The 21481-nt window shown below is 42.8% G+C and overlaps 2 protein-coding genes across 2 annotated transcripts in view; both read right to left on the minus strand.

Annotated features, from left to right (window-relative positions):
- The window catches only part of LOC103266291 (protein S100-A7-like), a 38976-nt gene extending 34942 nt beyond the window's left edge, over positions 1-4034 (minus strand). Inside the window, exon 1 of the mRNA XM_008063907.1 lies at positions 3890-4034. The gene's annotated coding sequence lies outside the window, so the exon portion shown is untranslated. The remainder of the gene's footprint in view (positions 1-3889) is intronic.
- An 8415-nt stretch (positions 4035-12449) lies between these two features.
- LOC110596188 (U2 small nuclear ribonucleoprotein B''-like) lies at positions 12450-13044 on the minus strand. Its single transcript, XM_021715455.1, has 2 exons — positions 12700-13044; positions 12450-12617 (listed from the first exon to the last, which is right to left on the minus strand). The coding sequence occupies exons 1-2, from the start codon at positions 13033-13035 to the stop codon at positions 12450-12452; spliced, it is 504 nt and encodes a 167-aa protein (XP_021571130.1). The 5' UTR covers positions 13036-13044.
- Between the last annotated feature and the right edge of the window lie 8437 nt (positions 13045-21481).

The following is a 21481-nucleotide window of genomic DNA, read 5'->3' on the forward strand; positions in this document are numbered from 1 at the left end:
ACAGGGTGAGACTCCAACTCAAAAAAAAAAAAAAAAGAATAGTATCAAGGTGTCTTCCTATGTTACACAATTGGGGACAATCAAAAAAAAAAAAAAAAATAGGCTCGGGGAAGCTAATATTTTTTTCTGAGTGGGAGTTTCACTCTGTCACCCATGCTGGAGTGTAGTAGCACAATCACAGCTCACAGCAGCCTTGATCTCCTGGGTTCAGGCAATCCATCTGCCTCAGTCTCTCCAGTACCAGTACCTACAAGCATGCACCACCACACCCTGCTAATTTTTTTTGTAGAGATGAGATCTCATTATGCTGCCCAGGCTAGTCTTGAATTCCTGGACTCAAGCAATCCTCCTGCCTTGGTCTCCCAAAGTTCTAGGATTACAGATGAGACCACCGTGCCCAGCCTATTTTAACTTAAGTATATGTACAAATCCAGAAGACCTCTAAGGTAGCATTTCAGGAGACTTTCAAATCTTAAGAGATCTATCTCCTAAGAGACCGTGCCCAAAAATCAGGACCAAGACCTGATTATAAGCAGTAAAAGAGACTAAATGCATAGTGTTGCATTCTGTGCCAAAGTCTGAGATCTAACAGGGCAAGATTAGAATCATGAGGCCTGGGATGGAGACATTTGGGTGATGACCCTGACGTCCTGGGTCCCTGAATTACCCTGAATTCAAGGATGCTCGCCCTCAGCCCTTCAATTCAATTTCATACTAGGAAATGGGAGAGGACTTGAAGTGAAATAAGACAAGAAAAATAAAGTATAAAAATCTGAAAAAATAAAACTGGTATATTCAGATGATCTGATTGTTTATATAAAAAATCTTTTAAAACACTGTAGGTAAAATATTAGACTAACTAAATTTAACATGATCACTGGATACAAGATTAATATATAGCAATTATATTTTTAATTTCTATACATTGCACAAAATCCTTCAATTAAGGATGGATTGATATGTTCAATCAATATAAGCCAAAAAATAGAAAAATCTAATTTAAAATAATCTATGTTTACATATTTTAAATATGGTTTTAACATATCATCCCAGAAAAGAAAACATATAGGAACAAATCTAACAAAATATGTGCAAGACCACTATACTGAAAACTACTACCTTTATTAAGAGAAGTTAAAGAGGACCTAAATAAATGAGATAAATGGAGAAATACACCATGCCCATGGTTAGAAGACTCTATATTGTAAAGATTCCAATTCTCTCCAAACTGATCTATAGATTGACTATAACATTTCAAAGTTATTTTTTGTTGAAAATGAGCAAATTGATTCCAAAATTTAAGTGACTATGCAAAGAACTTAAAAGAAATACAACTCTGAAGAAACAGAACAAAGGTAGAAAATTTATACTGTCAAATATCAAGATATTATATAGCTACAGGAATTTAGATAGGGTGGTATTGGTGCAAAGATGGATAAGTAAATCAGAGGAGCAGAATAGATGGTATAGAAATAGACACTGCAGTGTAGTGGAAAAGAGGTGGTCTTATCAACAAATAGTGCTGGTTCAATTCAATATGCATATGGGAAAAATGAATCTTGACCTCTACCTCACATCATACATCAAAATTAATTTCAAACTGATAATAGATCTGTGAAAGTAAAACAATAAAGTTTCAGACCGGATGCAGTGGCTCAAGCCTGTAATCCCAGCACTTTGGGAAGCCGAGGCAAGAGGATTGCCTGAGCTCAAGGGTTCGAGACCAGTGAGGGCAACTTGGTGATACCTCATCTCTATAATAAATCAAAATATAAGTCAGGCAAGGTAGCACGTGCCTATAGTTTCAGCTACTTGGAAGGCTGAGGCAGAAGGATTGCCTAAGCCCAGCAGAACGAGACTGTGGTGGCTGTGAGCATGCCACTGCACTCCAGCCTGGGCAACAGAGTGAGACGCCAACTCACAAAAAAAAAAAAAGAAAGAAAGAAAGAGAAAGAGAGAGAAAATAAAGCTTCTAGAAGAAAACATGGGAAGATATCTTCATGACCTTAGAGTAGGCAAAAACGTCTTTAAGAAAACAAAAAGGTATGCATTGACAATAAAGGGATTAATTGGACAACATCAGTATAAACTACTATTTATCAGAACTCATCAAGAGAGTGGAAACATAAGCCACAAACTGATAAGATATTATACACACACACACACACACACACACACACACACACACACACACACAGGCATATACACATACACACTTAAATACATATACATACATGGGGGACGAAAAAAACTGGAATTATTTTTTGGAGGGTGGGCACCTTGTAGTACAGGTGTCCCCTGCTAAATAAGTGTTCTAGGAATCCATCAGCACCAGTGTACCAGCTAGCATTGTTGTAAGAGGCTGTGTTCAGCTTCAGTGAATTTTTTTTTTTCTACATTCTTTCAACAAGTGTGCCCGTTTCATGATGGGTGATTTAGGAGCACACCTGACCACACCACTCTGAGTATTCAGCAGTTGTTGACCAAAAAGGGCATGACCCCCATGTCCCACCGTCCCTATTCACCTGATCTCACCCCAAGTGACTCTTTTTTGTTTGCCTCACAGGGAAACATTTTGCCCATGTGGAAGAGGAGAAACAAAAAAAGCAGAAGCACTAAAAGTCATCAAAATGATGAGTTCAAAAACTGTCAGTGGAAAAAGGATCTTGATAGGTGTATTGCATCAAATGAAGAGTAGTGGGAAAAGGATCTTGATAGGTGTATTGCATCAAATGAAAAAGCAGTGGAAAAAGGATCTTGATAGGTGTATTGCATCAAATGAAGAGTATTTTAAAGGTGACTGAAGTTTAAATTTGTAAGAATAAATACACAGTTTTTTTTTAATAAATTCTGGAGTTTTGGGGGCCCCCACTTGTGTGTGTGTGTGTGTGTGTGTGTGTGTGTGTGTGTGTGTGTGTGTGTGTGTGTAAGCACATACATCCACACATATAAAGGATTCTGTATGCAAAACATATAAGAAATTCCTACAAATCCATAAGGAAAAGGAAGACACCCAAGAGAAATAAATGAACAAAAGACTCAAGCAAGCACTTCACAAATGAGTATGTTCAAATGGTCAAGAAGCAGTTGAAAACATGCTTGACTTTATTAATCATCATGGAAATATAAATCAAAACTACAGTAAGATCCCAGTAGACCTTCACCAGAATCATTAGAATTAAAAATAAGAAAATAAAGGATATGATATAATGGGAACCATCTTACACACCTAGTTGGAGTGTAAAACTGATACAATTTGTCTCTTCCAATACTGTTTGGCAATATATACTAATATTGAACATACATCCTATGACCCAGCAATTAAATGTACACAGAAATGTGTGTATATATGCACCAGAAGTCATGCACAGAAATGTTCACAATGGCATTATAATATCTAAAAACTGGAAACATCTACCTACCAGTAGTAGAATGAATAACATACATTGTGATATAGTCATACAATGGAATGCTATACAACAATTTTTAAAAGAACACTCCACAGCTATATACAACATAAGTTAATTTCATAAACAATATTTTTAAAAGAAATCAGACACAAAAAATGCATGCCATGTGATTTAATTTGCATAAAGTTCAAAAACATAAAACCAATCTATGGTGTTAGACTCAATATAAGGAGAATTGGAAGGAGAGAGAGGGTGGTGACTGAAACAGGGGATGGGGAGGACCTGGGGTCCTGATAATGATCTATTTTTTTTTTTTTTGGATGCTGCTTACATAGGTGTGTTACTTTGTGAAAATTCACTGAGCTGTACATGAACGATTTGTGCATTTTTTCATAAGTTGACTTTCAGTGTTTAAAAATGCTTTTAATTCACCAGTACAAATAGGTAAAAAGACATAAGAGCATAAGAAACTTCCTTACCAGGTATCCTTTCCCCTCCTTCTTGCCTATGAGCCAGTCCTGTAGACCTGGAGCCCCTGCAGATAGCCAGCTGAGAAAAGTAAAATGAGGAAGGTCTTACAAACTGAGAACATCCCCTTCCCTAAAGACAAGTACTTGATAACACAGATCTCAGCTCAGAGAAGGGAATGAGAAGTCCTATCTTTGAATGAAGATTGAAGTGTCTGGAGCAGCACAAAGGATGCAACTGGAACTGCTATGAATGGAAAGGTCACTCATGAGAAGCAAAGCAGATGGGAGTTGGAGGTGGCGCAGGGACTGTGGACAATTTTTCTTGGTAATTGCTTAACTCAGATGACATCAGACATAGGAGAGCTGATGCTGAATGGAACTATACTGGCAAGTGAGAGTGGGTGGTTCTCAGTGGCCTCAGGCTAAAAGAAATTATCTAAAGGGAGAATTTCATCAACAAACTAGATGTGAGATACTTCGAGATATAGGACCTTTTTCTTCCCCTCAAACCCCATTTTTTTGTCCATATAATGGCAATTATATACCTGAGCCATTTGGGTCCTTCAAGAAGACAGAATTAGACTTACAAAATATTTATGAGGAGAAACACCTGTGGGGATCATTGGAGAGGAAGAAGACAGCAAGAGAAGCCAGGGAAAGCCTTCAAACTTCAATGCCAGCCTGACATCGGCAAAGAAACAAGATAAGGAAGGAGGATTGTGTAGGAAGAGTCTCAGACTGCATTATGGTTCCAAGAAAGGGTTGGCCATGCTAATGGGTAATCCCCAAGCCAGTCATCCATTGGGGAGCCCCTCATCTTTCAATAGTGGGCCTGTCATGCTCAGTTATTGACAGAGAGAAGCCCCACAGGAAGTATGGCGTAAATGCAAAAATACTGGTGGATTTCAAGAGAGAGCAGTTAAGGCTGTCAATCAACTATGCTGCCAATAGCAGGAAACCCCTGCAACAGGAACATTTTCAGGACCTCCACAGTTCACTCCTTGCCCAGCACAGACCTACACTTCCACACGGGTTAGGGAGAAGCTCCTCCATACTTCCTATAGGCCTCTTTCCAGGAAGCTTAACTCAGAAGAGGGGGACAAGTGAATGAATTATAGCCTCCATGACTGTAGCTGGTTTCAGGAATGCAACTGGTACATCTTCTCCTTCTTCTAGTCACTTTAAATTCTCCTCACTCTTTACTGTCACCTTGGTAGGTCTTGATGAATTTCCTGTTGGTATAATCAAAGCCTTCATTTCTGAGGAGGCTGAGCCCTTGACCATCATATTGTTCTCAGACTAGAGTTGCTGCACTTGTCTGTTCACTGTTATAGTGGGACAAGGGAGTACCAGGAAGTGGCCAAGTGGATCACCTGGGTTCTGCACATATTCCTCCCTGCATCCACGGTATAGCAGAAGCTCTGTCTCCCACTGATCAGGATCACCTTCTGCCCTGTTGGTTCTCCCCATTTGTGTCCTAGTAACAGCTATAGCTTGTAGTTGACGGGGACTTTTGCTGTGTACCTTAGCAAGAAAGTGTCCCTTCTGGGAATCAGGACATTCAACTTTGCAAAACACAGAGCTGTGTAGATAAGAAGCATAAACTCCCTAAATGAGTCCAAGACTCATGGTGCCAACCATGAGTCTTCACAAAGGAAGGGAAACATTGAATGCATCTACTGCTTTGTGAAAGACAGAATCCTATCCTTGCAAAGTGTTACCTCTGAGCTGGTGCTTCAGCTGTGCCTTTAGAGGTTGTTCCAGTGCCCCATAAGGTCTGCTGATTTGGGGTGGTGTGGTGTGTGATACCACTGTGATCTGAGTCTACCCTGCACTTACTTCTCTTTGAAGTTGTGTAGTGAATACCCTGGGTATATTCCTTGCTGGTGGATCAGGCATTCTGTAAGCCCCTTGATAATGCTGCTGGCTGAGACTACGCAGACAGGAAAGGAAGATTTATATTTGAGAAAACAAACCACTAGATAGAAGGGGTCTCATATGGTCCACCTGCCTGCAAGTGGCTGGATGGTCTCACAGAAAATAGTACCATGTCCAGATGTCAGCATTAATCTCTGCTGCTGATAGGTTGAATATTCAGAGACAGCAGTGGCTACAACTGTCTTGATAAGGGAAAGTCCAAGTTCTTAGATTCACTTGTAACCTCCATCTCTGCCACTATGGCCACTCCATTCATGTGCCCACTGGGCCAGTTCTGGGGTAGCCAATGACAACTCTATCTAATGTCAACTGGCCGAATTGTCTGGACCACTTGGTTGTCCAGTGCTTCCCCGTCTTCTTTCTGGTGGGTAACAAAGTATAATACAAAGATCTTCACACTCTGTTCCCACCCCTACAGTGCACCCACATGCCTCTACCCAGACCTCCCTGCCTCTATCTTCTCAGTCTTTTCCTTTCGGTCCTCTGACTAGGTCATTGACTATTGCCAAGAATCTGTATATATTCTCACCTCAGACCAGCTCACCTTCCAAACAAAGTGTATGACAAGGTGTCTTGCTCACATTGGGAAGAAATGTCCCTCTGACTGTCTTTCAAGGCCACACTTGAATGTGACTATAATGCAGTTGCCATTCACTTCTGGCTCCCACATGTGTACCGAGTCGGTCATTCACAAACCAAGCTCAGGCCTTTTTCTCTTTCTTCAGTTGATCATATGAGAAACCCCATATAGCTCTAAGCTTGGGCTGGGGAAGAGGCGTGTTGCAACACTGGCAAATGACAAGGAGCTCTGGGCTGTGTGCCCATGTAGCTTACTCATGCCCTCCAGCTGTGCTCAGGCTGAATCCTAAAGATACCATTCTATTTTAGGACGAGCCTATCTGATGGGTCCAACAGAGCCTATCTGATGGATCCAACAGTTTCAGATATATAATTATTTGACGCCCCGTGGTGAAACCAGGGTCCAATAACATGTTGGGAGCTGTTTCCAAAAAAAATACATGTAATTTTCTGCTGTGAATTGCATGGCCTTGCTCTAGACTCCCAGGGATCTGCATTGTTATTCTCTTGCTGGAACTTGCCACAAGCTCCTTACTATATTTTTCTTCTACTATTGACCCCTCCAACATCATAAGTTCTCCCAGACGATATGGCCCAACTGGATGGTTGTTTGCACAGGGTCTGGACCTGCTGCAGAGCCTTTCCCACTCCTGGCCCCACACAGAGCTGGCCGCCTTCTGTGCATGGGCCAGAGCAGCATTTGCAGGTATGGAAGGTGCTTCCTCCAGGACCCAATAAGGCCTACCACATGCTCTGTTTCCTTCTTTGTGTTAGGGAATGCAAGATGCAGCCACTTGTCTTTTGTTGTGGATAGGATGTCTCAGGCCACCCCTAACCACTGGGCCCCTAAAAACTTCACTGAAGCAATGGGTCTCTGAATCACTGAAGTGTGTGTCTCGCCAAGATCTCCGCAGTAGCAGCCACCTCTTTCTCATTCTATCTGATCAGCTTGATGTCTCACTTGAGTGTTTTGTGATAGAGGGAGTACCAAGTTCAGGATCAGCCCACCAGGGGCCTTCTCTCAGAACGTCTGAATTTTTAGCCATGCCAGGCCCCAAGGTGTCTTCCTTTCCTGCCACTTCTGCCAGCCTCAGATCCAGCAAGACCACCACTCACAAAGCTCACGTGGATTTTAGGTAGTTCTCCTTCATCATCTTCAATAGACCTGACTTAGCCAATGTACCATATTCTTGGGTGTTATTGGGAAATAGATCAATTATGCCATCACAGACTTCTCAGTATGGGTATTACTCATCTTTGTTATAAAAAAATTGCTAGAAAAAACTAATAAGCTATGTGTTTTGCCACAATGTGTGGGTCTGCAAGGGAAGAATAAGGCTGATGGATGATAAGAAGGGTTGGACAAGCTATCACTATATTGCCCAGGCTGTTGTTAAACTCCTGAACTCAATCAGTTCTCCTGCCTTGGCCTCCCAAAGTGCTGGGATTACATATGTGAGCCACCATGACCAGCCTTGGCAGTTTCTTTTAAAGAGAACATTGTGCTTACAATATAATCCTGGGATTACACTCTTTTTTTTTTTTTTTTTGAGTCAGAGTCTAACTCTGTCACTCAGACTGGAGTGCATTGACATGCTCACAGCCATCGCAGCCTTGATCTGCTGGGCTCAGGTGATCCTTCCTCTTCAGCTTTCCAAATAGCTGGAACTACAGGCATGTGCCACCACGCCCACTAATTTTTTTGGTTTATTGTAGAGATGAGGTCTCGCCAAGCTGCCCAGGCTGGTCTCAAACCCATGGGCTCAGGCAATCATCTCACCTCGGCCTCCTAAAGTGCTGAATTATAGGCGTGCACCCAGCTGGAACTGCCCTCTTAATCATATACTCCCCCCAAAATAAAGACTAATTTTCATGCAAAAAAAAGAGTTGAAAAGGATCTGAGGGAAGAAGGATGGATACACGTGAGGGCTGTGCTGAAATGGAGCTAGGCTAGATCGAGACAATGCAGAGGAAAGGCTGTGGTGCTTGTCATACACAGAGAAGGGCTGAACTTCCATGTGGGGTACAGGAGCCTCAGATGCCAGTTATTGGAAAATTCTGTGATGAATAAAAAGGAGCACCATATTTGTTATAAGACTCTGCAGTCAAGCATTGCACATCTTCTCTGCCCCAATTCCCAGATTTAGCAGCGGGACAACAGTCCTGAGGAATATGACTCATTCACTCTGAACAGATACCCTCAGAGTCTTGGACATCCTCCCACATACACATATGCACATGCACATGTGTGCATGTGCATATGTGTATGTGTGACTGCTCACACTGCCCGTAGATCACACTCTAACAAAACCAATACTTAGTGACCATCACCAACCAGTGCAGCCCTCACTCTAACAAAACCAGCACTTAGTGACCACCCCCGTTGATGAGTGTAAGTGTGAGAAGGAATAAATATCTCTGGGATGCTCAGGAAAAGGTTGTAAGTGGAGGTTGTTACCCCCAGTAACATCCAGACTCTAAATCAGAAGAAATGCATGCCCAATTTCTTGATTCAGCAAAAGGGTCAGATTTTCCAATCAGTCACAGCTGTGTGTTGTCTGCACCTGCTCCTTCTCAATCAACCAAATCAAAGACCTCATTTTTTTAAGAAAAGCTGGGGTCTAGAATGAGTAACTGGCCTTGTTTTCCTGGGATTTCTAGACACCAGACTTCCAGAAACTGAGAAAGTCCTTGTCAAACCAGGATGAGTTGGTCAACCTCGTCTGAATTGGGGAAAGTAGATTGCTACAGAGATGTGTGCACATGGTTGTGCCACTTAGTGCTGATTACTACTGAGACTGGACTGGGTCTAGGGCCAAAATAAAAAGATAATGCCACCTTGTCACCAAGAACTCCCTACTAAAGGAGCACCCTCTTTTTACCTGAATATGGGCAGTTGATAAAAGACTAAACATTTCTTCCAGGCCAGATGCGTTGGCTCGTGCCTGTAATCCCAGCACTTTGGGAGGCCAAGACGAGAGAATTGCCTGAGCCCAAGGGTTCGAGACCAGCCTGGGCAACATGGTGAGACTTCATCTCTACAATAAATCAAAAAATTACCTGGCCATGGTGACACACGCCTGTAGTTCCAGCTACTTGGAGGGCTGACGTGGAAAGATTGCCTAAGCCCAGCAGGTTGAGGCTGCAGTGGCCGTGAGTGTGCCACTGCACTCCAGTCTGGGCAACAGAGTGAGACTCCAACTCACAAAAAAAAAGAAAAAAATTCTTCTCACAGAGATTTAAATCCACAGCATTGGTGGCCCCATCAGAGAAGATAACCAGGTCCTAATTGAAGATGGGACTTTCCCAGTTAAGTGGAGAGAGTGAAGACCTAGAGGGTAGAGGGGCATTGACCCTCCCCCAGGCCTGTGGACTAAACTCTTCTTCTCCTAGAGCAGGGCCGAATGTGATCAGGGCAACGGACTGTGAGAAACCCCAAAGCTGAGGGCAGGGGAAATATGAAGAAGGTTGATTTAGCCCTCAAGTACTTCCAGGGAGTATTTTAATAAGCCTCAAGCACAGATTGCTGACGAAATAAAGGAGAGAGGAGGGTTAGTGAACAAGGGGGACAACTGGGCTCTGGTCATCCTGGGTATATCATTGTCCTCAGCTCCCATTAGGAGTATTTCCCCCAGTGGTTCACAATTCCTAGAGACTCATAGTATCAGCTTCTGAGCTGGAATGGTAAAGCCCAATACACTGATTTTACAGATAAGGACACCAAGGTACAGGGAGGGAATGACTCATCCAAAGTCACAGAGTTCAGTTGATGGCAGAGCTGGTGAACTAAGGCAGGCTGACAATCAGTTAAAGGCAGCGTTCCCTGACTTTCAGGAATAGTACATTTTTACACCTGCAGAATAGGCAGACTTGGATCCTATAATGAACGTGATGAGTCACTGAGAAGACGGACAAGTTGGTAAGAAACAGGCTCTTTTCTGGGGCTAAGACCTGGCACATCCTCCTGGACACAGTACCCATGCACAGCTACAACCAACATGGCCCCTGGGTCCACCTGAGTTTTCTGATCCACCTCAAGCTCCAGGGCTGCGGCCAGGTGATATAATATATTGGGTTGGAGCAGTGAGGAGGAGTATAGCATTGTGCATCTGGGGAAGGAAACATGGTTTCTCCTAGTTCACCTTTCCAGCCATTCCAAAATAATAACCATTAAGAACTACCAGATCGGGTTTAGTGACTTAAGCCTGTAATCCCAGCACTTTGGGAGGCCGAGGTGAGAGGATTGCCTGAGTCCAGGGGTTCGAGACCAGCCTGGGCAACCTGGTGAGACTCGTCTACACAATAAATTTTTTAAAAATTATCAGGGTATGGTGGTGTGTGCCTGTGGTTTCAGCTACTTGGAATGCTGAGGCCGAAGGATCTCCCAAGGATGTGGTAGCCATGAGCGTGCCACTACACTCCTGCCTGGGCGACAGAGTGAGACTCCAACTCAAAAAAAAGAAAAAAGAACTATCAATTACTGGACACTCTGTGCCCGGTAAGTGTAATATGATTTCATTTATCCCTTCATTTAATCTACAGGAAAATCCTGTTAGGTGAATATCATCATGCCATTATATAGATGAAGAAACCGAGACTTAAAATGGTTGCATAAAACGCACTGCTCACCCAGTGGGTAGATGCAAAACCAAAATTCAAATCCAGTTCAGCATGGTCCCTAGGTCCAGATCTTAACCCCTTCACTAAACTATAGAGTCTCTGGTTTCTCACACCAGGAGTGCATTGTCCAGAGAGCAGCTAGCCATGTACTTTCACAGTATAGTCCTCAGGAGTCTGACAGGGGCAAGCCCAGAGAACTGTGTGGACTTTGGGGCACAGGGCAGCAGTGAGCAGGACCTCAGCTGGTTCCAGAGCTCATCTTCCTTCAGTCCACAGACTCTAGAGGGAATTTGCTCTCCTAGAGTTGAATATCAAGATCTAGCAGCTAAAGCTGAGATTTAAATATTACCATCAAGCTGGATGTACCTGTAATCCCAGCACTTTGGGAGACCTAGGCGAGAGGATTGCCTGAGCACAGGGGTTCGAGCCCAGCTTGGCAATTTGGCAAGACTTCGTCTCTACACTAAGTCAAAATAAAAATTAGCTGGACATTATGGTGCATGCCTGTAGTTCCAGCTACCTGGAAGACTGAAGCAGAAAGATAGCCTGAGTCCAGAGACTGAGGTTACAGTAGCTATGAGCATGACCCTGCAGTCCAGCCTGGGCAACAGAGTGAGACTCCAGCTCAAAAATAAAAGAAAATAATAAATAAATATCACCATCAATAGCCTTAGATTACAAGGAAACATGAGAAATAGGTAAGATTTCTCTCCTAAGTTCACCTCTTGGGATGGGCACATCTTTTAAAGAACATGCTTTTGCCCTGCTATAATCCCCATAGTTGGTCCTATTATGCTCTGATTGGGCCCCAGGAAAGTTGATATTCTAGGGTTGTACAGTAGTCACTAGCCAGATATGGCTATCAAGCACAGAAATGTGGCTAGTGCAACTAAGGAGGTGAACTTTTCATTACTTTTCATTTTAATATAAAAATTGAAATAATGTAAAATATTAGTTTATTAAATAAGTATTGTTATTTTGATAGGAGCACGATTCACTTTATTGAAAATTAAGTGTCCAAAACTCAGAGGTACAAAGCAGACAGAATTTTAAAAATTAGAAAAACAAAAAAGAATGTAAAATATCTCATTTAACAATTGTATGTTAATTATGTATTGAAATTGTAAGATTTTGTGGGTTAAATAACATTGTTTTTTTACAAATAAAAGTTTATTGTACAAAATTAACGCCTTTCATAGTTCACTATGCATTTTATAGTTCACTAAAGCTAAAGAAATGTTAGATAATTTAAGTCCCTCACAAAAATTTCACTTAAAATGACCTGACCGAATGTTATCCAAACAAACACTGTAAATAACACCAAGTCCTTTAAAGATGGCTATTCCAGATGTTATTTCTTGGCATAGGTGATCTTCCTGGCAAAGGACAGAGTGATCTTAAATCTTTGTAAAGCATCCCTGGCAGCACCTGCCTATCCATTATTTTCAAATTCAACAAAGGCAATGCCATACCTCCTAGGTACCAAGCGTACTTCCTTGAAACCAGGAAACTGATTAAACAGCATGGATAACATCATCGCGTTAGTCTCTTCTGGTAAGTTATTAAGGAATAAAATATAGTTTGGAGGGTAATCAGGGACCTGAGGATTTGGTGTTGAGTTTCCTTGGTATTAGCTGAATTTGGCATTCCCTGACCAGGCTTTTTGTTTGCAGTTGTTGCACAGTTTTAGCTTTTTTCTTTTCTTTTTTCTTTCCTTTGTCAGCAAAAATGCTCCACATTTTAGATATTATATCAGAATCTGTTTTTGCATACTGAATTTGCATTGGTTTACTATAAAATGGAAATCCTTGTAACTGCCTCAAAACATTCATGGATGAGCTCAGTTCCTTAAATATGACAAAGGCCTGCCCCCTCATCTTCATGGTCTTTAAGGCCACAATATCCACCACATGGCCAAACTGGGGAAACAGGGCATATAGGGATCTCTTCAATTCTTCTTTTTTAATTTTGTCATTCATATTGTTGATATAAATTGTATGATTTGGTCTGATATCCATGTTTGAGTAATTCTTTGAATAGCCTAAGGTCTACGTGGTCTCCAAATAACATTCTTAAAATTAATCTTGCCTGTTTCAGTTCACTTTTTCAGTGTGGTTACTGGAATATTTAAAATTATATCTGTGGCTCACATCATACCTTAGTGGACAGTGTTCCACTAGAAATTCCACAGCTCACTAAGATGAAAGGACTGGGCGTTCAGCAGGAAAGAGCTCCAAGCTTCCCAGGACAAGAAGAAGGGACTCTGCTGAGGAGGTTAGAAAGAATGAGTCACAAGACACCGAAGGAAGACTGGATTGAGGGCAGGCGTACAGCATTAGAAAGAGAATTAGAATTCAGGACCAATGACAGCATGACCCTGTATTAGTTTGCTACTGCCGCAGTAACAAATTACAAACTTAGTAGCTCAAAACAACAAAAATTTATTACCTTACAATTCTGGAGATCAGAATTTTCAGTGGGCTAAAATCAAGCAGGACCTTTTTCCTTCTGGATGTTTTAGGAGAGTATCCATTTCCTTGTACACTAACCCTGATGACACCTTGATCTTGGCCTTCCAGACTCCAGAACTGTGAGAAAATAAACATCTGTTAGTTTAAGCTACCAAGTCCGTGACATTTTGTTAAGGCAGCACTAGAAGACTAATATATCTTGGTTTTCAGCCTTGTAAGCACAGAACCCAGCCAAATTCACCCAGACTTCTGACCTACAGAACTATGAGGTAATAAATGGATGTTGGCCAGGTGGCTCGTGTCTGTAATCCCAGCACTTTGGGAGGCTGAGGCGAGAGGATTATCAGAGCCCACAGGTTCGAGACCAGCCTGAGCAACACGGTGAGACCTCGTCTCTACAATGAATCAAAAAATTAACTGGGTGTGGTGACATACACCTGTAGTTCCAGCTACCTGGAGGGTTGAGGTGAAGGATCCCCTGAGCCCAGCAGGTCAAGATTGCGGTGGCCATGAGCATGCCACTGCACTACAGCCTGGGTGACAGAGTGAGGCTCTGACTCAAAAAAATTAAAGTTAAAAAAAAATAGATGTTGTTTTAAGCAACTAAGTATGTGATCATCTACTATGCAGCAATTTAAAAACTGACATGTTGGCAGTCACTTCTATGCATAGTTAATTAATTACTGGCCAGCCCAGCTTGGGAAGGTCTTCTAGGAACACTCCCATACACACTGTGTTGATTCATCGAGCATCATGAAAGGAAGGGCCAGAGGTTATTTCATTATATCAATGTACTCAATAATCCCCAACACTGGAAGTATGTCGACAATGTAGGAACAATAAAGTTTGAGTTGTAGGAGCCAGAAACTAGTCAGTGAAAATTCTTCCGATTATCACTTGAATAAAATTGTAAGCAGAGGATATCATTCTCGTTGACACTTAGTTAAACAGAAGCTCTCTCATGTTAGCAACATACTCAGTAATGAGGCATGTACATTTATAAGCATATCATAGAACTTTTTATGAGAATAAAGAAAAATAGAATTTATCAGGATTCTTGTATTTGAAGAGCACAACACAATAATAAATAACTACAGATAATATATCTTTATGGAACTGTGTGTTTTATTTATCCAGCATATTGGCTACCAATTTAGCAAATCTAAAATGTCTTATCCCAATGAAACAGGGTGCAAAATTGCCACCAACGCAGCAAAAGGAACTGAAGAAACAAGTACTCCAAAGATAAATTCCTCCCCATATTTTCCAATAACTTAATGTATGTAGCATGAGTAAGTTCATTAGACAATTATATAGCTTAGTATAACATAATTGCAACTATATATACAGTTGGGTGTCTCTTGTGTAAGCCTCTGAGAATGATTTTCTGTATTTTTCTCGTTACTGATCCATATCATAATTGAAATATGATGGGAAGTGTCCTCATGCAAACAAACATATACATGGAAAAGAAAGAAGAGTGACAGAAGCTTCAACATGCCAAAAAGAAACCAAAATCTCTGATGGTCAAAATTATGAAGGTAAGGAAAGAAATTAAAACAGTCAAATAATCTGGACAATTATAATGATAACAGAAAATATAAAGACAATGAGGTTTGGGACATTCATAAAAAGCAGACAGAAGATAAAATTAAAAGTAAAAGAAAACACAGTTGGTATGATCAACAGAATATGCACAAAGTTAATCAACTAAAAATCCTGATTAGTTGATGATTATTATACACAGTTATAATGAAAAACCCCATGAGCAATTTTTTACTTTTTTTAACCATCAAAAGTGAACCCTAACAACTGACATTCGCAACCAGCCACAAACAACATTCTCTCAGCTGTCATATGACAACAGTTGTTCTAACCAGTTAGAACAAAGAACTATAAGCCCCCTTTAAAAAGACAAGCTAGTACACGGAATGTTTGGCCACAGACCTCATTCCCAGCATCTCTTCAGAGAGAAGACTCCTTTTCAGTATCTAAAACAGTTCATTACTTTTGTATTTGGCAATAGCTACACAATTCATTATTTGGTTCATCTTATAGATGAAGTAGCTTAAACAACATGCTAGTTTGAATTTTACTTTTAAAAGTCTATATGAGCCTGACATGTTGGCTCACCCCTGTAATCCCAGCACTTTGGGAGACCAAGGCAGAAGGATCACTTGAAGCCAGGAGTTTAAGTTCAGCCTGGGCAACATAGCAAGGCCGCAACTCTACAAAAGAAATTTAAAAATTAGCCAGATGTGTTGGTGCACACCTATACTCCCAGGTACTCGGGAGGCTGAGGCAAGAAGATTACTTGAGCCCAGGAGTTTGAGGCTGCAGTGAGCAATAACTGTGTTACTGCACGTTAGCCTGAGCAACAGAGCACCCTCTACCCTCCCCTGGCAAGGCCACAGGCTAGGACAGGCACTGGGTACTCCCACCCATAACAGGAGCTCACAGAGAGCATGTGTGTGGCATACAGTAAAGGCCAGTCAGGCATACAGTGATGGAACTTGGCTAACACAATGGCCTAGGAGCCAAGAGTGCAATGTTCTAACTCCCTGTGTGACCCCAGGCAAACCCATATTTTCTTTGTAGGAGAAGTCTTTGTCTTCTGTCAAAGGAGAAAGGAATTACCACTTCACAGAGATAATGAATGTGAAATCATTTAGAATGGTAGAAAGTGCTATATAAATGGGTGGGGAGGGGGTATTATGGTGTCAACATATTCAGGTTTGTTTGGAGAAGAGGCTGAGTGAAATCCTGTGATTTAAAATCCCAAATCTCCATCGCTAGACTCACCTCAGTTTCCAGAAGTGGGTGGTGGCACTGTAATCTCAGCTTCACAGGGTGTAACCACCGCTAGACTGAAATATGAATGTCAACTGCATAATGGGAAGGAGGTGCCCAGGCTCCCGAATGCCCAGAGACCAGAGTAGAACCCTCAGGTGAGTCAACTTCTGGATCATTCTCAGCAGAGGGGACATGGAGTCCCCACTTCATGTCTGAGTCCCTTCCTCAGTCCTAGTCCAGTTCGCTCATCAGTTGGGCTCAAAAATCCAACTCAAACCTTAAAGCAACAAGAGGCCAACACAGTAAAAGAAATATGCTGTGCTCCTCTCTACCCTGAATTCCACTCTGGAAATCCTCCTGGCACAACATTGGCCACTGACTTCTTACCCTCACCCAAGAAGATCAGATTCTCTCAGCACAAATGCTGCCCAAGATTTGCTTTTGCTTTTGCTTTTTTTTTTTTTTAATATATGTGCTCATTTCCCCCACATCTATAGAGAAGCAGGGTTTGTTTGTAGCAAGAGGACACATACACATCTCTGTAATCAGCCATGGACTCAGGCTCCCAGAGACTCTTGCATAACCAACTGAGACTCTTGAGTAACCAGTTGATGGGCCCAGCAATTCCCCCTCTCCACCCAGCCCTTCTCACCCCATTCCACCAATTGGTGGACAGGCCCTCACTCCCCTGCAAGCCGCTTCAAGGCAGAGTCTATGACTGGTTTGTCTTTAGAAACTCCCTGCTGTTCTCCCTTTGGGGAAGGAGAGTGAGCTTGCAAAGGCAGCATGACATGGTGGTCAGGACAGCCTCTGCTCACAGCCTCCATTCTGGAGCCCAAATGTCCAGGTTCAGCCCCAGCTACCTGTTTATTAGCTGTGGGATCCTGAGCAAGTTACCTAACCTCACTGTGACTCTGTTTCATCATCTGTAAGGAAGGAGGATTAATAGTACCTTTCCCCTCAGATTAAGTGAGTTAATACCATAAAGCATTTAGAACAATCCCTAATGCATGTACATGCCTAGTAATTGCTAGCTATTTCCTTGAAAACATAATACCACGTGGGTAGGGATTTCTGTCTATATTGTTCATTTCTGTGTCCTCAATCTCTAAAGTAGTTCCTGGAACGCACTATGTTTTAAATAAATATTGACTAAATGATATTTAATGAATGAGTCTCCTTTCCAGGCAAATCTTTTTCTTTTTCTTTTTCTTTTTTATGTCGGGATCTCATTGTGTTGCCCAGGCTAGAGTACAGTGGAACCCCTGGGTTTAAGAGATCCTCCTGCCTTGGCCTCCCAAAGTGCTGGGATTACAAGTATGGCCACCACACCCAGCCAAAGGCATGTGTTTTCATATTTTTAAAATCCCTTTATTGTCTAGTACTATGGATTTTTAAAAGATTCTCAAAAAGGCATATCATTATGAAAATTTACAACACTGTAAGAAGAAACAGATTCTTTCTAGCTGGATAAGACAGCACCCAGACAAGTCATAAATAATTTATAAGAGTAGAAAAATATTTCCAGGCGTTCAGTGTCTTAATGTTACCTCCTAGAAATCCTTTCCCACAAAATTACTGCAGGATGAGCTCTTCCAAAATAAGAGTTTAAAGAAAGAGAAAGGCATAAGATCCAGGAAACAGATGATACCACACAAGAGAAAGGTAAAAGGAAATCTTAGGATGGACGTGTCACTATGACAAAGGAGGCTGATCTTGTGGCAGATCTAGAGAGAAGTCAGTCCAGATTGGAGTAAGATTATGGGCGCTCCAGGAGCAATGCCTCCAACTCATAAAAAGGTTACAAGCCAGGCGCGGTGGCTCACATCTGCAATCCCAGCACATTGGGAGGTGGAGGTGAGAGGATTACCTGAGCCCAGGGGTTCAAGATTAGCCTGGGCAACATGGCAAGACCTCATCTCTACAATGAATAAAAAAATTAGCCAGGCATGGTGGCACGTGCCTGTAGTTCCAGCTACTTGGAATGCTCAGGCGGAAGGATCACTTGATCCCAGCAGGTCGGGGCTGCAATGGCTGTAAGCATGCCACTGTACTCCAGCCAGGGTGACAGAGTGAGACTTCAACTCAAAAAAAAGAAGGTTATAAATCATCTCATGTATTTAGCTGGGTTGAGAGGGAATATGATGTGGTAGGTAGTTTTGGGAGGGTTAATAATAGGAAAAGTGAAAACTAAACACATGAAAAAAAACTCAGTTCTTAAATGCTGAGAAAATGAAAAGTTGCACAATAAGGAAAATATACTCAAAGCATATTACATCATTTACCTGTGAATAGTAGTCATATACTCCTAATACTGTATACCCTGATTCTGTCCTAACCAAAAAAATAATATAGTAATAACATAACTATCCTGGAAAAACTATGGGGAGAGGAGAACTATGTGCACATGCACATGTGTGTGTGTGTATGTGTTTGTGTGTGTGTGTGTGTGTGTGTGTGTGTGTGTGTAAAAACAACCAAATTCCCATTTTCCATTGTAGGAAGCTACTAGCTAGTATTTACAAACCAAAAAAACACTCATCAAATAGAAATAGAAATATATTATTTAGAAATAGAGGTAAGCCAGTCATGGTGGCTCATACCTGTAATTCCAGTACTTTGGGAGACCAAGGTGAGAGGATTGCCTTCACCCCGGGGATTCAAGAGCAGCCTGGGCAACTTGATGAGATCTCATCTCTACAATAAATCACAAAAACTAGCCGGGCATGGTAGCGTGCGCCTGTAGTTCCAGCTACTTGGAAGGCTGAGGAGAAAGGATCACCTGAGCCCAGTAGGTCAAGCCTGCAGTGGCCATGAGTGCACCACTACACTCCAGCCTGGGTGACACAGTGAGACTCAAAAAAAAATTCTTGCAGGGGTTGGGACCAAACCAAGGAGATCCTATGCATCAACCTGTGTATAGTCTTGAGATGAAGGACATCACACACACGAGGTGGGATGGCATGGAGGGGTGGCGGCTGAGGAGGCTGGTGCGTTCCCCAGATGGAGGCTGAGTGATCTGACCCCTGCCCTCCAGGCTCCCCTACCCCTCAGCTCCCCATCGGCTCTGACCTGCTTCCAGCTCCACCATAACAACCGTGTACTTCCTCTGCAGAGGCGTCCCCCACGCTGTTCTGTATGCCCAGAACACTCTTCTGCCCTTTGTGCTACCTGGCTGGCTTATACTTTCAGTATCTGTCAGAAAGACCTTGCTGAGTCCCCAGATAGGGTCATGTGCTCTGTAGGGAGGACTCCTGGGGAGAACCAAACTCAAGGGATGTCTACAGGAAAAGAGTCTCTCTTGTTTACAGCGCGTCCCAGCAGCCAGCCTAGGGACTGCCCCACAGTAAGATCAAAGTGTCTGTCCGCTGGATCAACTAAGTCATTAAAACGTCAACACACCTTCATTATCTGCTGACACTTGGCAGTGATTAATTGGCAGCCTGCAAAGAAGAAGGCCCTGGGAAGGACGTACCAGATTTGGAGGAGTTGAATGGAGGTGCTGAGGGAGAGATGAGGGATCTGAGGGGTTGCTCCTGGCTCAGCTCTGTTGTACTGAAAGGGGACCCTGGAGGAACCACTGCCAGCCTACATACCCTGAAAATTAGGAACCTCACCCTCCACACCCGTGCTCTCATCCCTTCTTAGAAGGGTCTCCCGTGCCAGGTTAGCACACAATGTTGGCACCAATAACCCGGGTGAGTTCTGTGATCTTACTGCCTAAATTCACTCTACACAATCTGCTTTCTTCTCACTCTACATCCCACCTCCCGCCCAGGACTTACTCAAGCCATCTCCGTTCTGTAGCTTCTCCTCTCCCCATCCCAAACTCTAACCCCTCCAGGAGCCCTACCCTGATCCAGCTCCTACAACACCCCCATCCCAGGCTAGCTGCTAGAGCAATGCTGCAGATCTGCTGGTCAGATTGTTTCATCACTTGCCTTCTCAGCAGAGATTGTGTCTTCCTCCCTCAGACTAGGTCCTCTCTAAGGCCCATAGCTTTCTCCCTTCCCCCCCGCCCCCCAAGGTAATCCCCAGGAGAAAGGCCAAGTCCCTGCTAAGCTGGCAGCGTTCCAGGACAGGAGCTCAGTCTCCCTACTCAGACTGCCCTCCCCCAGGACCTCCCCACCTTCGGATTCTCTCTCCAGACCCTGGTTCAGACCCCTAGCCACAGAAGGTCCTGGGGATGCAAAGGAAAGGAGACAGTATGCCCTCATTCTAGCTCCTCAGGAATCAAGGGTCAGGGAGGGAGGGGCGAGGGGGATCTCATTACACCATCAAAGAAAGGAGATGAGTGGAACCAGCTTTAAAATATTGCCAAGTCAGAAATTTAGAGAGGTTCCATCTTGCTTTTGATATAAGGCTTGACCTGAATTTCAACTCCCAAGACTCTGATAGGACAGACTGGCCATGACTTCAGTGAGATCAGTTGTGGATCCAGGGTCCAGGGCCATCATGCCTGGCATAACAAGCCTCCTCCAAGATCATCCTCCTTGGAGGATGTTTCGTCCACAGTGGGTCTCAAGGAAGCACAAGGGAGAGGACAGGCATTATTATTCACTTAGGGCTTCCTAAGTGCTGATTTTGCACACATGGCCTCACATTACCCAAATATTTACAGGCTATTTCTGGATATTCTGAAATGATTCTAGAAAGGAAGAGGCAAGCAACCTTCCTATTTTCCAGCCGAACGTCTATGAAACCCCATTCCCTAAGTGTAACTCCTCCCATGACGTTGCCTCTGGCGCCCGCCCAAGAATTAATATGGATGTGATTACTCAATCAGCGATTACTGGTGAACTCCTCGGTGCTTAGTCTAATCCAATTAATCCTAAGACTCTCCCACCTCCACCCTACCCCCTCACCTCCGCACCTCATCAACTTGTCTGGATTTGCACATAGTCACAGACAAAGAATTCACAAACCTGACTACAGAGACAGGTTTCTTAAAGGACTAAGCCTAGTCCTTTAACCAAAGTACCACACAAAAATCTTCCAAGAATATTTTACCAGAGACATTTCCTCTCTCTAAAACCTCCCTATCTCAGCATAAAAATCTCTCCAGCTCTCACCGGATATAATCCCAGCACTTTGGTAGTTGGGGGCAAGAAGACTGCCTGAGCCTAGGGTTTGAGCCCAGCCTGGGCAACTTGGCAAGACCTCGTCTCTACAATAAATCAAATAAAAATTAGCCAAGCAT

The sequence above is a fragment of the Carlito syrichta genome, unplaced genomic scaffold (genome assembly GCF_000164805.1).
Source record: "Carlito syrichta isolate Samal-C Ts95f unplaced genomic scaffold, Tarsius_syrichta-2.0.1 Scaffold307129, whole genome shotgun sequence".
Classification (NCBI taxonomy): Eukaryota; Metazoa; Chordata; class Mammalia; order Primates; family Tarsiidae; genus Carlito; species Carlito syrichta.